General features: G+C 27.2%; 3 protein-coding genes across 3 annotated transcripts; all 3 read left to right on the forward strand.

The window, feature by feature from the left end:
- The first annotated feature begins 135 nt into the window (after positions 1-135).
- Positions 136-2,339, forward strand: LOC132922245 (ribonuclease P protein subunit p40-like). Its single transcript, XM_060985656.1, has 7 exons — positions 136-487; positions 579-723; positions 1,002-1,136; positions 1,230-1,346; positions 1,427-1,604; positions 1,904-2,041; positions 2,106-2,339. Exons 1-7 carry the CDS (start codon positions 374-376, stop codon positions 2,257-2,259), a joined length of 981 nt encoding a protein of 326 aa, XP_060841639.1. The 5' UTR covers positions 136-373; the 3' UTR covers positions 2,260-2,339.
- Positions 2,340-2,378: 39 nt separating this feature from the next.
- Positions 2,379-5,353, forward strand: LOC132922246 (protein KTI12 homolog). Its single transcript, XM_060985657.1, has 7 exons — positions 2,379-2,645; positions 2,960-3,011; positions 3,405-3,457; positions 3,530-3,713; positions 3,784-3,895; positions 4,472-4,534; positions 4,657-5,353. Exons 1-7 carry the CDS (start codon positions 2,483-2,485, stop codon positions 4,882-4,884), a joined length of 855 nt encoding a protein of 284 aa, XP_060841640.1. The 5' UTR covers positions 2,379-2,482; the 3' UTR covers positions 4,885-5,353.
- Positions 5,354-6,900: 1,547 nt separating this feature from the next.
- LOC132921394 (probable methylmalonate-semialdehyde dehydrogenase [acylating], mitochondrial) lies at positions 6,901-11,040 on the forward strand. The gene is made up of 12 exons (XM_060984401.1): positions 6,901-7,056; positions 7,156-7,232; positions 8,435-8,572; positions 8,636-8,785; positions 8,851-8,929; positions 9,016-9,215; positions 9,452-9,619; positions 9,699-9,945; positions 10,035-10,216; positions 10,406-10,585; positions 10,658-10,756; positions 10,846-11,040. Exons 2-12 carry the CDS (start codon positions 7,209-7,211, stop codon positions 10,945-10,947), a joined length of 1,569 nt encoding a protein of 522 aa, XP_060840384.1. The 5' UTR covers positions 6,901-7,056; positions 7,156-7,208; the 3' UTR covers positions 10,948-11,040.
- The last annotated feature ends 6,317 nt before the right edge of the window (positions 11,041-17,357 follow it).

Raw genomic sequence — 17,357 nt, forward strand, 5'->3', positions numbered from 1 at the left:
GTTTCAATTCTATAGTACCGCGCCCACGAAAGGATACACAACCCAACATACAAGGTTTCTTATCACAATTTACAAATGGTGATCATAACTAGTCACCGAATATATAGATAATATTATCTACAGTTATGTATTTTGACAACAGTAAACAAACACGCACGTGTAGTTTATATTTATTACTGGTCAAAATCTGATATTATTATAATATATTATACCTAAGTCACGGTTCTCATCTTTAAATTTACCAAAATACTAAATTTATAATTGTTGTAATATTATATGTTCTTGTTTGTGATAAATCAATTTCTTTTGAAATAAATTAAATAAATTCGTATAGTTTCATGTCGTATTGGTTAGGCTATAATATTCTGTAATAATGATTGAACCAGAATTGTTTAATTTCAAACCGCCTTTAAATAAACATGTGTATGTACAAAAGCAATGGGATAAATTATTAGAAAATATAGACGAATGTGGACTCACCCATTCTGTAAGTATTTTAATGATTTATTAGTTAGTAGGTATTTCTGATATCAAATAATGGAAGATTGCGGGTTTTGATTTATTTTTATGTCTTTTAGATTTCAGTCGTTTTGCCAGACACAATATTCATTCCAAATTATATTGAAAATATATTTACTGAAAATGGTCATTACTACCTGATAAAAAATGTTACCTTATACTCTTTAATAGATCCAGGATTTATCACATCTTTTGTGAAAAACGGTATAATTATTGCTTAAAATGTACTCTACAATGTATTGTTTGTTATATGCATACAATTTTAATGTATTACATTATGTCATTGTATGTCAAGTATTTTTATATTATATACTTGTGTGGATACAAATATAATGAATGCATAATGTGACATATTGTTTTATTATTTAATAGATTAGTTAAATAATTTTTGTAAATTAATGACTTTTAATATTCTGCTTTATACAAGAAAATCATAATATTGTATACATTCATATAAATGATGCTATATTTTAATTGTTTAGGCAATGTTTATGCAATATCTCTGAATACTCGCATTGACGCTGAAGACTGTATTTCAATAACAAACAGTAATTTACTACAAATGTCCTTAATTCAATCATCCTATCAGAATATATGTCTACCAGTAAAAGACTCGAGTAAGTTTATATTTTGATTGTATTTATATATATTTATTTTAAATTTATATTTAACTTGGAATTCTAAAGTATTATTATTTTTTTTGTTTAAAGAAATTACATTGGATTTGAAAGAATTAAAATTCAGTAGTAAATCTTATCAGCGTATCAAAGAGAGTTTTGAACGTTTTCAGACCAAGTTTGACATGCTCGTTTGCTGGGAATCCAATAGTAAGCAATTGTTTGTAATTTATTGACAATTTATTAATTAATACTTAATACCAGGTATATTTTGTCAAAATATATTTTAGATGATGATGTATGTCCTTCATCCGTAGCTTCATACTTTAATAAAAATGGATTTGAATGTCAAGAATGTATTCCCCGATCAACTACAAATAGAAAATATAACATGACCATCCCAACAGGCGTTGATGATTTTGGACTTTTAGATACTTGGTTATCATATTTTTCCTTAGACATAAATATGTGAGAACATTTTTAAGATATTTTTTTTTTATTGTTACTGACTAGTTATTAATTAACATGCATATATAAGCATAATATGTGTATATGTTTCTATTTGAAGTAATGTTACTTTTGATTTCATTTAAGTACCTAATCCAAAACAATTTCCTGAATATTTATAACCCTTTTTAGTAATTAAAATAATTGATTATTTATCAATTTGTTTTATTTTTAAATTGTATTCATGTTTGTTATTAGTATGAAATATGAATTCATGTAGTGTTACAATAATTAATCGTTATAGATTTTTAACTTTTTAGCGATGATAAAATGTCCAGTATTTTACCGGATGGAAAGTTAACGAAATCAAATTCTCGCAATGTTGGTCAAGTAACTAAAATTATCTGGACAGGGTTTTTTGATAATCAAAAAGTAAAACTCTTATTAGAAAAGTTCAGGTAAATATTAATTAACCCTGTTTAAAACCTACTGTTTAATTATTCATTTGAAATTATATTGCAGGGAATTTCAGGAGAAGGAAGGCAAGATATACTGGATGGCGATTCATTTGGAGCCGTTTTCAAACTCACCATATCCTTGCACTCATCGAACAATTATATTAAATCCAGATGAGAAATATTTTGTTTCTTATTGCTCAAAATGTAAAAAATGTTGAATTTAAAATTTATATTGTATTTTTAAAATATTTTTTTTGTTCCATTCACCGTCATGGGTAAATAAATCGTTTTATTGAAATGTGTTGATAACGTTATTTATTATCTTTTATCAGTTTTATTTAAATTTTCAAAACAAATGTAAAGACAAGTGTGTTTGTCATTGGTAGTTTGTACACAATTTATAAGATATTAATTGTGTTTAAATTTATCGATCTATTAAAAATGCCTTTGATATTGATGGTTGGTTTACCGAGCAGTGGTAAGACGACAAGAGCTCGTGAAATTCAAAAATACTTCACTGAACAACAGAACAGAGAAGTTATTTTAATATCTGATAATGAAATAATTTCAAAAATGAATTTGGACAAGAATGTTTTGTATTTAGGTAGTTATAAATTAATTTATTAATGATATACTATTTGAATTTTTAAATTTTTATTCTATTAATTGTAAGTTTATCAAGTATGGTCATTTAGGTAAATTATAGTTATAAGTTGACCAATATCTACTAACATTTTTGCATCTTATTTTAATTTAAAGATTTGTTTTTTTCATTAGATTTGTAGAATCTGTGACAAAATAAAATCTTCTAAGATATGAGTCAACTTAGAACATTTGTATAGTAATTTTAACAATAAAATATTTTATTAGTTTTAAATTATAAATAATATATATTTTGTTAACTTGCAATATTTTTAGAAATGAAGAAAGAAAAAGATCTTCGATCAAAATTGCATTCTGATGCCTTGAAGTTAGTATTATAATATTATTTTGTATTTTGTAGATTTAAACAATTAATTCAAAGAATTTGGTCTATAGATTTCTTATTAACTCCAAATTAGTTGGTTATAATATCATTGTAACCCTACCTCCGACACAAGCTTTTAGCTTACAGGAGGTAGATAATCTAAACTGTATTTGTTTAACTTGTTAATTTGTAACCATTTCTTTTGATTTCTAATAATAAAAAAAAGAATTGTTCTATAAACCTGTAGTTATTCATTTAATAATAATCAACTATAGAAATATTACATTTTGATTAGACCACAACAAAATTCAATTCTATTTTTCATTTATTCATTGTTCCACCATCCTCAGCTCCATAATGTTAAACTAATCATGTAATAATTTTAACTTTTTATAGGAGTTTAACCAAGGAAAATGTTGTAATATTAGATTCTGGAAATTTTATTAAAGGCATGTATAGTACTTTTTAATAATAATATTTTAAAATAAAATGTGAATAATTTAAAACTTTTCATTTATTAGGATTTAGATATGAATTGTATTGTTCTTCTAAAAGTTTGAGTACACCAAAGTGCTTAGTTGTGTGTGATATTTCAACTGAAAAAGCTTGGGAGCTAAATGAAAGTAGACCTGAACAAGAAAAATATATTAGGAAAACATTTAATGATCTTGTTATGAGATATGAAGAACCAAATCATTCAAATAGGTTAGTTTAGTGAAATATATTTAATTATATATACTAAATTATATATTAAATAAGATGAATGTTTACTTAGATGGGATTCACCATTGATAAATTTACAATTGGATGACACTTTGCCCGCTGAAGACATTCGAAAAGCAATTTTTGAAGTTGCTGCTCCTGTACCAAATCAATCGACAATAAATGTAAGAATATACTAATGTAGAAACTGATCTATAATATTAATAAGTTAATTAATCATTAATTTTTTAAGATGAATTAAAATTTGAAGCATATTTCAAACCTAATTTTTAATAATGTTTTCATTTAGTTTTATCATTCAATCAAATATTAAATATTTTTTTTTTTTTTACTTTTAGTTTTTAATTATACTTATTACTAATTACAAAATCTTTACATAAATAAAAAATTTTAATATTTTTACTTTTTTCTTCTTTTTTTTTTATTAAAAAAAATTAAATTAACCAGTTTTTAAAAGTTGAAAAATTAAGGTTTAAACATTATTTAGTAAACTATCATTATTTATTAACTTTTTAATCAAGTAATATCTTAATAATGAGAAATGTTGCTTGAAGTACTTTGAATTATTTTTGAACTATTAAAACATCACCTAATTACTTTTTTATACTTGTATATTATTTAATTATGAAAATTTTGTTTTTCTTACAAAAAAATTTGAAGAAATTGAACCTTGTCTTTAACCTAATGCTTGTGTTAGCATTATTTTAATAATGTTGTTTTTGTATTTTTGTTTAAAATAGGCTCCATTAAATTCTAGTTCATATTTGTATGATTTAGATCAAAAAACACAAGAAGTAATTAATGTGAGTATAAAAGGATTTTTTTTTTAGATTTTGTCTTAAATAAACTTTTAGTTGTGTTAAAAATATTATTATAGTATAATAATTAATAATAGTTTTTTATTGTTTCTGGTTGTATTTTATAGTCAATTATACAGTTGAAGAAACAAGGTGTGGAAGGAGAAAATATTGAATTAGTAGATTACGAAGGAAAATATCTAAACAAATTGGACAAAAGCATCTCATTGGTGCAGCTTGCTAAGTCTAGGAAACAGTTTCTATCTTATGCCAAAAGCCATGTTTCAGTTACAAATGACCAATCAAATATTGTTAACATGTTTATAGAATTCCTGAATAACACTGTTACTTGTTGAAAAAAATGATTATTATTTATTTTTTCATTGGACGAGTTTTAATCATAAGTTCCTTTTCAATGCTTATGATGAGACAAAATCTTGCTTTGTATACCTATGGTCTCACATTATCAGGGCACATGTACAGAATTTACTCCTATATAATGGATGAGTCGTTGGGAAGAAGATTTGAGGCTGAGTGATATGGTTTGAGATTCATTACAAAAAATTTTAAATTTTAAAAGTTTTAAATTGAATTATAGTTCTTTAATTGATGACTGCATTGCCTAATATGTTTTGCTTCCCTAACCTTGTGTTAGATAACATAAGTGATTTATTTTAAATTTAATATGTCGAATCTATGTTATTATTGATTTTCAATAGTACTCACTACTCAGTATTTCAGTACAAAAGTTTTTATAATGGTTTTACAACCAATGGTTACATTTGAGTGTTTTTAACATTAATAAATAAAAGTTGTAATAAATTACATGTTTTTTTATTTAATTTGTATTAAAGTCATAATTTACAATATTAAAGTTTATAATGTTTAATACTTAACAAATAGGTACACAATTTTCACAGACATTACAGTACCTACCTGTTACAAAAATTATTATAATTTATTAATACTGATTATTTTGATATAATATGTCTATTAACTACTGACCGTTTATTTTAAATATTTATCTTAAACTTTAACTTGTACATACTACTGATTACTATAAACCTTATTTCCAATTTCCTGATGTATTGTGTTTAGTTTCATCACATGATTATGTTTAGTAAATGGAAAATCTGAATTTCGTTGCAAGTTGTTATTGTCAGTGGGGACGGGGGACATAACCCTATGTCCCTATTGTGTTGTCAGAAGTCTTAATTGAACTCATAAACATTAATTGTAGTGTAAGCTTGTAGCCAAATCCATCAAAAATAAATTGTTCCTAACTAGTTGATCATTGAAATAAAACAAAAATAATACTTAAGAGGACGTCGCACCCGCATGTGTTGTCTCCGTCTTACACACGTACGATATAGACAAAACGCGTTTACGCAATCTGAGTAGAACTCGCTCAATTTTGGTTTTAGAGTAAATATACCTATTATAAAATTAAAAGATGATAATATTTTGGAGGGCAAGACGATGAATTTTTTAAAAAAAATCAAAATTTTGAAAAGTTAAAGGTTATTTAAAAATGTTGACATTTTCACTAATTCTTTTTTTTTTTTTATATTTAATCTGTAATAATTTATACGATAGGTAATATAGATAATTGTTTACAAGGCTGGACGGCTTGATTGAAGGGGATGTCCAACAACACTACTTCACATTTCTAGACTATTTTGTTTATATTTTTTTGTATGTCATTGTCGTAGGTAGTCTTTTTTTTCGCAAATTCTAAACAGTTATAATGAAATTATACTAGGAATAATGGAAAAACTCAGCGTTTGCCCTCCGAAATGTTGTCATCTTTTAATTTTATAATAGTGTAAAACGGAGACTACACATGTGGGTGCAACGTCCTCTTAATAATATACCATATTAGGTATATGACTATATTATGACAGACTTCAAAGTTAGTACCTACCTATTATACTATTATGAATTATGCATAATACCACCATCGTCTATAGACCAGCTATATATATAGTTATAATTGATATTACTATATTAGGTACATTCATATATATTATATATAAAGCTGTAGCCGTTCAAGTAAAGCAATTACCTACTTTGGTAGTTTAAAATCGTGGAATTATTGTGTGAGCTTTAGGGGAGGGGTGAGCTTGGCATATTTTCATCCCCTTGGATTCTATACTATATAAGTAATAGATACCACATTATGGTCGTAATTCTTTCAAAAAATGTTTTAACTTACCTACATAAATTAACTAAAAATAATTTCATGATATATTGATATATTATGATTAATTTCATTTTAGCAGGTGAATAATCAATATTGAATTTTGAATTTTAATGGATATAAAATATAAATTAACTATATATAGTACTATTATATAATAGCCCCTCTCCGTAAAAGTTCTCACAGACGTCACCGATGTAAAACGATGTTACACGATATCCATTTCAATGCGATCCGTATCAGCACGTATACCTGTTGCCGTCGTTATCACTGCAATTGCCACTTGCCGAAGTGGTGCACACGGTGTATGACGCTTCTCATTGTTGTGGTAAGTCTAGATTTAAGTTTTTTTTAGACATTTTTCTAAAATTTAGTTTTATTGCTCTCTATCTCATTCATTGAATTCATGTTTTCCTCTTGTCCGCAGGATAACAAAAACATATAAGTTACCTACCAGTCCGTACATCGTCATCAGTAAACATGATCCGGTCCAACATGTTAAAAGTAATAATTGAATTAATTACATAATATTAAAATATTATTTACAGCGTTCAAATGAAAATCAAATTATCTGTGGATATAAAAACCCTTCATGTTAAATGGGTTTTCTGTAATGAGTGGTTGTCGCTAGTAATACGCTTGATATATCTATCCATTTTCATTTCAAATATTACATAACAACATAATGTACAAATTATTGATTTTTTTAGTATTTTTGTTTTACATTATTTATTATTGAGTGGTATAACAAATATAAACTGGAATCAACTTGTACCTTCTACAGTCAATTTCTTTTTGATTGGTAACTTAATCAATTATAATTTGTCATATTATTTTATCAGTTTATAAAAAAATTATTCTATCTTAAAATACTTAAATAGGTAATTAATATTATTTTAGATAAGACAAATAGTATTTTTTTTATTTTGCATTTGTTTTAATAAGTATTAGTACAGCAGTTTATGTTTATCATGTTTATTATGTACATATTTTATGCTACTTGACATTTACCACCTAGATATAAATTATTTACAGGTTTATAACGGAAGTTAATGATAAATAATATAAGGATTTACATTTTCATGATATTCAACTGAATAGTGGCTTTTAGAATATGATACCTATTTATAATGCTTATATGGTGTTAAAAATTAAAAAATTAAAATATTTTTTAATTTCTATGATAATACATCCATTTCAGAATACATGTATTTCTGTATTAATTGCACATAGTATTAAAAATGTGTGCTCTATAATACCTATTTTTGAATACCTATAACATTGATATCTTAATATTATCTATCGTTATAGTATAGTAACACCCGTTACCTTAATTGTTGTTTAAATTATTTATAAATAATATTGTTAAATAGGTACATCTGAAATTGGTTTAATATAATATGTTATATTATATACTTGGAAAAGGGGAAAAATTATCATATACACATATTTTAAAACCTACCTAATTAGTTATTAGTTAATAGTATATCAAATGTGATCCTTAGTTATCTATATTGTTTGTAAAAATAGGTACCTGATTTGTATATAGTTTTATTATTTATTTATCTTATCTAAGATCAGAGGTTATATATCATTAAAAAAATAAGTGAAAGACGTCAAGATTCAAATCTAACAATAATTAATACCAAATTTATGTATTATTTATTTTAAGCATTTAATTAATATTTAATAAATATATTTTTCAGAAAAATGTATTTCAACAAGCAATTAGATTTAATGCATCATGCAGTGCCATTCCTAAAGTTCCAATGTACATAGATGGAAAGTTTGTTGAATCAAAAACAAATGATTGGATCAATGTGCACAATCCTGCTACAAATGAAGTAATCTTACTTACTTTATTAGTATAAAAATGAACATATTTAAACCTTTTAATCAACTTTTAGGTCATTTCTAAAGTACCAAAATGTACACAAAGTGAAATGGAACATGCAGTTGAATCATCCAAAGCAGCTTTTAAATCATGGTCAAAAACTTCTGTGATGAGGAGACAACAAATAATGTTTCGTTATCAAGAAATCATTAAAGCTAATATGGTAAATTGATTTTGATAGTGTTAATTTCATTTTTTTGTTTTAAATATTTTCAAATGTAATTATAGAAAAAATTGGCAGAGAATATAACCAAAGAACAAGGAAAAACATTGATTGATGCAGAAGGAGATGTAACTCGTGGACTGCGTAAGTTTTATAAAGTTATATTTTATTGTAATTTACTAACCAAAAATATTGAATTATGTCAGTTAAATGATTATGTTGTTCTACAGAGGTCGTCGAAAATTGTTGCAATTTTACCAGCTCAATCATGGGCGAATCGTTACCATTAGTAGCTACTGATATGGACATACATTCCTATCGTGAGCCACTTGGAGTAACTGCTGGTATTGCTCCATTCAATTTCCCTGCAATGATACCCTTATGGATGTTTCCTGTTGCAATTTCTTGTGGAAACACATTCGTCATTAAGGTAAATAAATGCATTTAAACTTAACTTCAACTTGTCTAGATTTAACACATGTACAGGTGTATTTGTTTGTTAAATATTATTTTTTTGAAAGATTATTGACTATTAAAAAAGAATTTTAAATCATTATTTGGTATGTTATAGCCTTATAGACAATAAAAAAAGTTAATTCTAATTTTTTATTAGTAATATTATAAATGAAAAAGTATTAATTATTTTTTTTTTTTAATTGTTATTAGCCTTCAGAAAGAGTACCTGGTAATTGTATGATGCTAGTTGAAATGTTATCGGAAGCGGGTTGCCCACCCGGCGTAGTGAACATCATTCATGGAAGTGTAGATACTGTGAACTTTATCTGTGATGCACCAGACATTAAAGCAATTTCATTTGTTGGCGCAAACACTGCGGTAAGTTATAATTATACAATATGTAATAGCCTTTTACATTTAATTATATCAAATGCTAATATTATTATATTGTGATTAGGGTGAACATATATTCACACGAGGTTCTAAAAATGGTAAAAGAGTACAAAGTAATATGGGCGCAAAAAATCATGGTGTGATAATGCCTGATGCAAATAAAACTAGCATGTTGAATTCATTAGTTGGAGCTGCATTTGGAGCTGCTGGACAACGTTGTATGGCATTAAGTACAGCTGTGTTTGTTGGTGATGCCAAAAATTGGCTTCCCGAATTGAAGAGTCGTGCGGAAAGTTTAAACGTCAATGCTGGTAAGTAAATTGAAGTAATCCATGTTAGTTTTTATTTTAGTTGCTACTTATTTACAATTGTTATTAATCTATTGTTCAATACATTTTAGGTCATATTCCAAATACTGATGTTGGCCCAGTTATATCGCCTGAAGCAAAAAATAAAATCCACAGTTTAATTCAATCTGGTATTGATGAGGGAGCTAAAATTCTTTTGGATGGAAGAAATATAAGTGTACCAGGCTATGAAAAAGGAAATTTTGTTGGACCAACTATTCTCACAGATGTGAAGGTAACAACTAATTTTATAATGATTGCATTTATTATAAATTTAGGACTAAATCCATTTTTCACTCTTCTTTTTTTCAAAACATATGACAGGGAATCTTCTCTTATAATCAATTTTATGCTATTTGTTATTTTTATGATTCGAGTTTTTTTTAAACTGCATTTTTTTTTCTTATTATGTTGTACAACACAGCCACATATGAAATGTTATACAGAAGAAATATTTGGACCGGTTTTGGTATGCTTGACTGCTGATACTTTGGATGAAGCGTTAAATATTATTAACTCAAATCCATATGGTAATGGTACAGCTATATTTACTACAAATGGAGCAACTGCTAGAAAGTTTACTCATGAAGTCCAATGTGGCAATGTAAGTGTATTGTAATATTTATTCTATAATATAATATATTTTAATAATGGTATATATTTATATTTCATTTAGGTTGGTGTGAATGTTCCTATCCCAGTTCCATTGCCAATGTTTTCATTTACTGGTACACGAGGCTCATTTTTGGGACAAAATCATTTCTATGGCAAACAAGTATGACGTGTTATTAGCTTTGATTTAAAGTTATATAGGAATGTATGCGTAACATATTTCTCACGCTGTGATTTGTGATTTTATTTAAGGGTTACCACTTTTTCACGGAATTGAAAACAGTTACACAGCTTTGGAAAGAATCTGATGCCACAGACACCAAAGCAGCCGTATCTATGCCTGTGATGCGATAATTTTTTAAAATAAGGCTGATATCTTACAGTTTTTAATATAATCTTGTTTTTGTTATCATAATTTTTAATAAAAGAAAATCGTACAAAGTACAATTTTTGTCAAGTATTTCAAAGACAGTATATTGTCTGAACACACAAATTATCTTTCAATGACTTAGTATTGTATTTTCAGATTAAGGAAATAAAAATAAAAAATGATGAAACTTAAGAAAAGTATCAAATGCCTGTTCAGAATGTTCTTTTTGGTATTAAATAGGTAACATTTTTATTTTTATAGTAAAATGGATGTCATAGGTATCTACACGCGTCGTCTCTGTATTATTAACTTATAACACCATAATATTACCATACTATAGTGTAAATAGTGTAATACCATAACTATAACCACTGATTATAAATACTAGTATTGCTGTAACATGAGTATAGAGCAATAAAATTCTTGTATTTAAAAATTATCATAACTTGTTTAAAAATAAGTATATTGTAAAAAATCAACAAGAGGGCACAGATTTGCAATTTGCTATGTTATTTCCTTGTAAGACGAAGACAACACGTGTGTAAGAGTCTGCCTCTCATAAATACTCTTTTCAATACATAGGTAATATTAGTTATGTTTAGTGTTATCATTAGTTTATAAAAAATATTAATAATTCAATTTCTTTACGTAACACTACTGTATACTATAGTGAGTATAGTGTCTAGTGCTTTATTTTGATATAATGAGAATATAAATTGGGTTAAATTTAGTGATGAGAAATCATCCACTTTACGTGGCACGCTATAATACGCTTCAATGCTAAATAGTAAATACTACTAATGCCATTCAGCCTTTCCTCCTTCATGGTCGATCTCAAATAGGATTTTACATTTTTAAGAACGGAAAAGTCCTCTTGTCTGAGTAACATATAAATTTGGAAACATACAATCTAGTTCTTTGGTTTTGATAGAGAGAACAGATTTTACATTTATATCTAGAAATTCACTCTGAAAAAAAATACACTCATCTACAAGTAAGTGCAATATCTTCCGATACCTACCTGCTTTAATTTACTATTTCAAATTTCATATATTTTAATAAAAATAATATCAGGACAGTATGCGGTGCCCCTAAATCCGTGGTTGTGTCTTGTGTAGGCTGTAGTTATAATATTAAAGTAAATTTACCGATTATCAAATTTAAAGGTAGAAATATTATCTAGACAATGTCATGTATGCTTTTTTTGATATTATCATTTCAAAGCGAGTTATGAATATTTTAAGATTGTAATATTTTACATAGCTATAACTCACTTTAAAACGATAATATCAATAAAAACAAAATTAAATAAATTATTAGACAATTACTTAAAAGACATGCAAAATGATGATATTATTAAATTGATTAAATTGATAATAAATTATTTTTAAAGTTTAAAGTTATTTTTGTTACTCATTTTTTTAATATGTTATATTTATGCTAATTAAGTAATTAGTCATACATAATTTATTGATAAATTTGTTTATTTTTACAAGTATATTAATTTTAACAATGTAGTGAAATATATTATATATATAAAATAATAAATTGCTATGCGTTGAATTCATTGGGGAGCCTCACCCAATCGGGTGGCCCAGTACGTGCGTAATAGAGATTGATGGGAGGAGGGACATTGCTGGTCATATACGTCATATGGTTGGTGATGAGGGGGTGGCGAGACCCAGCACGTTCTTCATAGGAATGGATGGGGCCAGCGGCCTCCGGGTCAGATTGTTGTCTTGCATCCAACTGCATCCTAGCGGGCTTTCATTTTTTCTTTAAGTTTCAACAATTTTTTTTGAATGCGCGCCCGCTGTCCCTCTGTCCTAACCTTAATTGCCGGTTCGCAAGGTGCCTCTGGTAGTCTGGTGGCATGGATACTTATACCGGTTTTCCAGGCGTTTCATTGGTAGTCGCCGGTACTTTCCCCTCCATGCTTACCTGCGGTGTTAGTTCGGACGGAGGTGTACCTACAGCTGCAAGTGGCCTCTGGGTCAGATGGTGCGCCTCTGCCGGCTCTTCGAGAGTTTCGCTTATAGACGTCGGTACGTCTTGTTCCATCTTTATGTCTGGAAAGGACGATTAGTATAATGCAATTTTATTTATTAAAATAGAACGCTGTGACGGAAAAAACTATCATAACTGCTGTTCGTTGTGTTAAACTACCGAAATACGCGCGCACGTTCATTGTGTAATTTTTTCTGTGTGTCTATCGATCGACACCCGTTTACATACAGTTAACAGTTTATCAACATGATAAGTAAGATACTTACGTTTTAATCCATCCAGGTATTTGACTATGTACAGCTTAAGGAAGAAACATAACGTAAGCATTTTATTTCAATTGTGATGATTAGTGCATATTATTCCTAATATGAATAATATATATATATACTATTTAAATGTACCCGATTTATTCAACAAATTAAATATCGGTGCTCATAAATGATCTGTATAATATAAATACATATTTTAAATATTAATACATATATTGTATTTCATTAGGTAGATACCGGTTTTTTCAACAATATAAGAATATAATTCTATAAATTTAAAACCTGTAGAATTATACTCGAATATTTAGTATAATATATAAACAATTGTGGCCGTAATTTAAAACTTATTGATGATTACCTATTAATTTCATTATTATTATTATTAATTATTAAATAATTTATTTACTTGTGAGCAAAATATATAGCAAACACATGATAGCTAATGAATACTATTGTAGTATTGTTTAATACTACATATATTATTTATAAAAATACATTATAACGTTTATACATTGATTTTTATTAGTTGAGTATTGGATATCTATTACACTTCAGAAGCCTAATTAATTTACATAATATAAATCTGACCACAAAAAAATGTTAAAATTATTATTAAAATACTGTACATATTATTATAATATACAGGTGTACTATAATGTGTTACTATTAAAACACATTTGCAGCGTATCAAAAAGTAAGAATGAGAAAAGTATATAATTATAATAATCAATATAATGGTCCGTTAGACCATAGATTATTATTTACATATAGTTTTACTTATAGTTTTAATGGAACAAAAGTTAATCCATTAGAGATAGTACAAACATGTAGGATAAGTGTTTTCTAAATTAGTTAAGGCAATATATAGGTACTAAATTTTGTGTAGACTTTACATTAAAAGCTTGGAATTGTTCATCAAAGTAGTATACTGAGTATTACATATTTTACAAATTGCAAATGGTTTATTTGAATTGGTAATGTAAATTGATTGAATTAAGCCAAAAGATGGTAACATACTGCAGTTATCTTCCTCACATAAGTATAACACAATAGACATATTTTTGCAGTTGTATAAAATTCCTTTTATTGAAACCCATGAAACAAAAATTACATCATCCCCAGAAAAATTAACTTCTACGGAAAGGAATAATGTTTTTATAATATAAAGTTGAATTAATTCATAATGATATTATAATTGAACCAGTTTGTAAATAACTTGTATGCAAATTTGTGTCAGCAGCTGCTAAAAATGTATATAAAAATTGTAATTGTTGTTTCATTGATAATGTCAAAGTTATGTTTCTTTTCTTGATGTAATATAGAATGAGCTGTTTCTTTGAGTTTCATATTATATACTAGAAGAGAGACATTTTATTTATGCAATGAAAAATTAATGGAATAGTTAAGGCAAATATTTGAGTAAGTAATAATAATATATTATTATTAAAATAGACCAAGTTGTGGGATCAATCAATTATTTCACTGACTCAATTTCCAAAAGAATTTACTATTTAGTATCAATAATAATCAATTATCATATTATCCGGTAGTCAGTATACCTATGTAAAATGTTATAACTCATAAGTTACGACTAATAACTACTATTTATGCAAGTTAAATTAATAAATTACTTTTTTTTTTGATAAAGCCTTTTATAAACGAATCTGTTTGTTAATTATATGAATAGATATTATATAAATTATAAACGCCGTTCTGTAACAAACATCCATAAGGTCATAATGATTTGGTTAAAAAATGTTTAGATGTGATCAACCACGATACATACCTATATAAATCGCATGTTATACCAATTGGAATATTTTTATTGATTTATTACAGTAATATTTTATTTAACACCTATAACTTTAAAAGGCTATAGAACTTATTTTTTTTGTTAATTATCTTTTTATTTAAATATTTGTCATAAAACATTTACCTTATTTCTATTTATCTTTTTTTAAATCACAATTGTTTAAAATTTGTCCAGAAGTCATTGATACAATCTGGGGTGTCATGAGTTATTGACTCCCGAGATTAATTTTCGACTTAACGTTCAAAGGGGGAATTTATATTTACAAATTTTGAACTTATACCTATTTACAATTTTTTGCATTTATTACACATTAAGTTGGTGGCGGGGGGATTTCATATTGGTCAACACTTTTATAGTAAAATACTTTTGGATGGAATTAACTGAGTTGGATTTTCATTACCTATACGAAATGTTTAACGAGTCAGGATGATTATAGGTATAGGTACCTGGTACATAACAAAGTATTATACTTACTGTAGGCCACTATGTGTAAATAATATTATTTTCTGATGCAAACAAAGTGTTATATTTTAACTTTTAATTGACGTCATTTAACCCCCCCCCTCTTCTCTCACCCTTAGGAACTTTTTTTTGAGTATGGCCTTGATTGGCGATATAGTAAAAGAACTGAGAATGCCAAAATGGTATCTGTAATATATATAACCACTAGGTAACTAGTTCAAGACATTGAAACAAATGTATTATTGATTCCAATAGCACATAAATTTAATTTGGGATTATTTTTCGGCGTTTTTCTATGCTGTAAAATAACCTTATAAGATTTCATTGGGACTGGGGGAATACAAATACGGCGCGTTACGTCCCGTAATGTTTTAAACTTTTAAAAGATTTAATCTTATAATTTATAAAAACGTCTGTTTAAGAATTTGAAAAATGATTATAATAATGTTTTTTTTTGATTTTATCGAGCTAATCGTTTTTTAATCTCTCGGTAAAATTATAATAAGTTTAATTTAATATTAAAATGTGAAACATTAGATCTAGACAGCTTTACGCAATACATTAAAAGAATTATATTATGATATTTTCCAGAACGCGTAGTTATTGCAACAACTGGGGTAGCGCCAATGTTGACGCGAGGTTCAAATGTATTTCGGTGTTTGGCAATAATAATACTATATACTAACATTGCCCACGCATCGCGCATATATCATAATGCGTTCTTGGCGGGTTTTCACTCATTGAGCAAGTTCGACCTTAAGACGCAACACATTATTTACTATATAATGACTATACAATAACAGCCAATAATATGTATATGTGTCTCATTCAACGTGTTATCTATTGGCCTTTGCAGTGTTTTGTAGGCACTTTTCTTTCTCCCGCGGACCCCCCCGTGTATAATACGAGTCTATACAGTTTATTCATTTATGTTTGAGGTTTGTGCCGTTTGTGGCATATCGTTTTGTTTTATGTACCTGCATTTGAAAGTTTTATATCGTGTCCTCATACTTACCCGCTACGCACAACGAATAAAACGTTAACGTTTATATACATGGCAAATAACACTGTAGGTATTATATAATACTTACTATATATCTAGTCACTATTGTATAAATTAGTACCGCCGTGTACAATTTATACCAAAAACACATAAGTGGGTTACGAGTACCTACGTGCAATGTACGTCTGCACAACGCGTATACTACACTATACTAAAGGAACGATGTGACTGGGTGAAGTGCATATATAGCGTATGCTTATTGCTTACATTTGTTTTATTATTTGCCCATATCTTCGTGACACTAACGGTATTACATATTATTATATTAATAAACAGACTCCCCTAACCCATTTCACATGAAATTTAACTTTTTCTTTATTTTATCGAGCAGTTTTGTCCATGTTAAATGATTGGTAGAATAAGTTTCATAGTTTTTAATATGATATTATATATTTTTTGATGACGTTAATGGGGACTGACTGAGTGAGACAAGAGATATGAAATATATGTATAATAATATTGTATTTGAAAACACAAGATATAATAAATATTATATAACTTGGAACTTGAGACTGTTTTTAAAATTTCATATTTGGTAAGATTTAATGGTGAATAATGTAAAAAGTTTCTGATTACGCCATTAACTGCACGTTTTCGACGAATATCTGTAATAATCGAAAAACTTTATGTATAAAACATTAGATACTTTACACTTCATGGAACACTTCTCGTTTCTTGTGACAATTTTCCAAAGCAAATAAAAATGTATTGATTTTTTTTTTTATTGTTAACACCCAACTAGGTAATGATTGAAAAGTGTTCTGAGCTCATGATATTGTG

This window comes from Rhopalosiphum padi, chromosome 2 (genome assembly GCF_020882245.1).
Source record: "Rhopalosiphum padi isolate XX-2018 chromosome 2, ASM2088224v1, whole genome shotgun sequence".
Lineage (NCBI taxonomy): Eukaryota > Metazoa > Arthropoda > Insecta > Hemiptera > Aphididae > Rhopalosiphum > Rhopalosiphum padi.

What these genes read in the sequence shown, in the direction of transcription:
- LOC132922245 (XM_060985656.1), top strand. Translation starts at nt 374, where the DNA reads ATGATTGAACCAGAATTGTTTAATTTCAAACCGCCTTTAAATAAACAT. An exon ending in AATGTGGACTCACCCATTCT is followed by an intron (nt 488 to 578) that starts GTAAGTATTTTA and finishes TATGTCTTTTAG; the next exon opens with ATTTCAGTCGTTTTGCCAGA. An exon ending in CACATCTTTTGTGAAAAACG is followed by an intron (nt 724 to 1,001) that starts GTATAATTATTG and finishes TTAATTGTTTAG; the next exon opens with GCAATGTTTATGCAATATCT.
- LOC132922246 (XM_060985657.1), top strand. Translation starts at nt 2,483, where the DNA reads ATGCCTTTGATATTGATGGTTGGTTTACCGAGCAGTGGTAAGACGACA. An exon ending in TTGCATTCTGATGCCTTGAA is followed by an intron (nt 3,012 to 3,404) that starts GTTAGTATTATA and finishes AACTTTTTATAG; the next exon opens with GAGTTTAACCAAGGAAAATG. An exon ending in AAACACAAGAAGTAATTAAT is followed by an intron (nt 4,535 to 4,656) that starts GTGAGTATAAAA and finishes TGTATTTTATAG; the next exon opens with TCAATTATACAGTTGAAGAA.
- LOC132921394 (XM_060984401.1), top strand. Translation starts at nt 7,209, where the DNA reads ATGATCCGGTCCAACATGTTAAAA. An exon ending in GAAACACATTCGTCATTAAG is followed by an intron (nt 9,216 to 9,451) that starts GTAAATAAATGC and finishes AATTGTTATTAG; the next exon opens with CCTTCAGAAAGAGTACCTGG. An exon ending in CTATTCTCACAGATGTGAAG is followed by an intron (nt 10,217 to 10,405) that starts GTAACAACTAAT and finishes TGTACAACACAG; the next exon opens with CCACATATGAAATGTTATAC.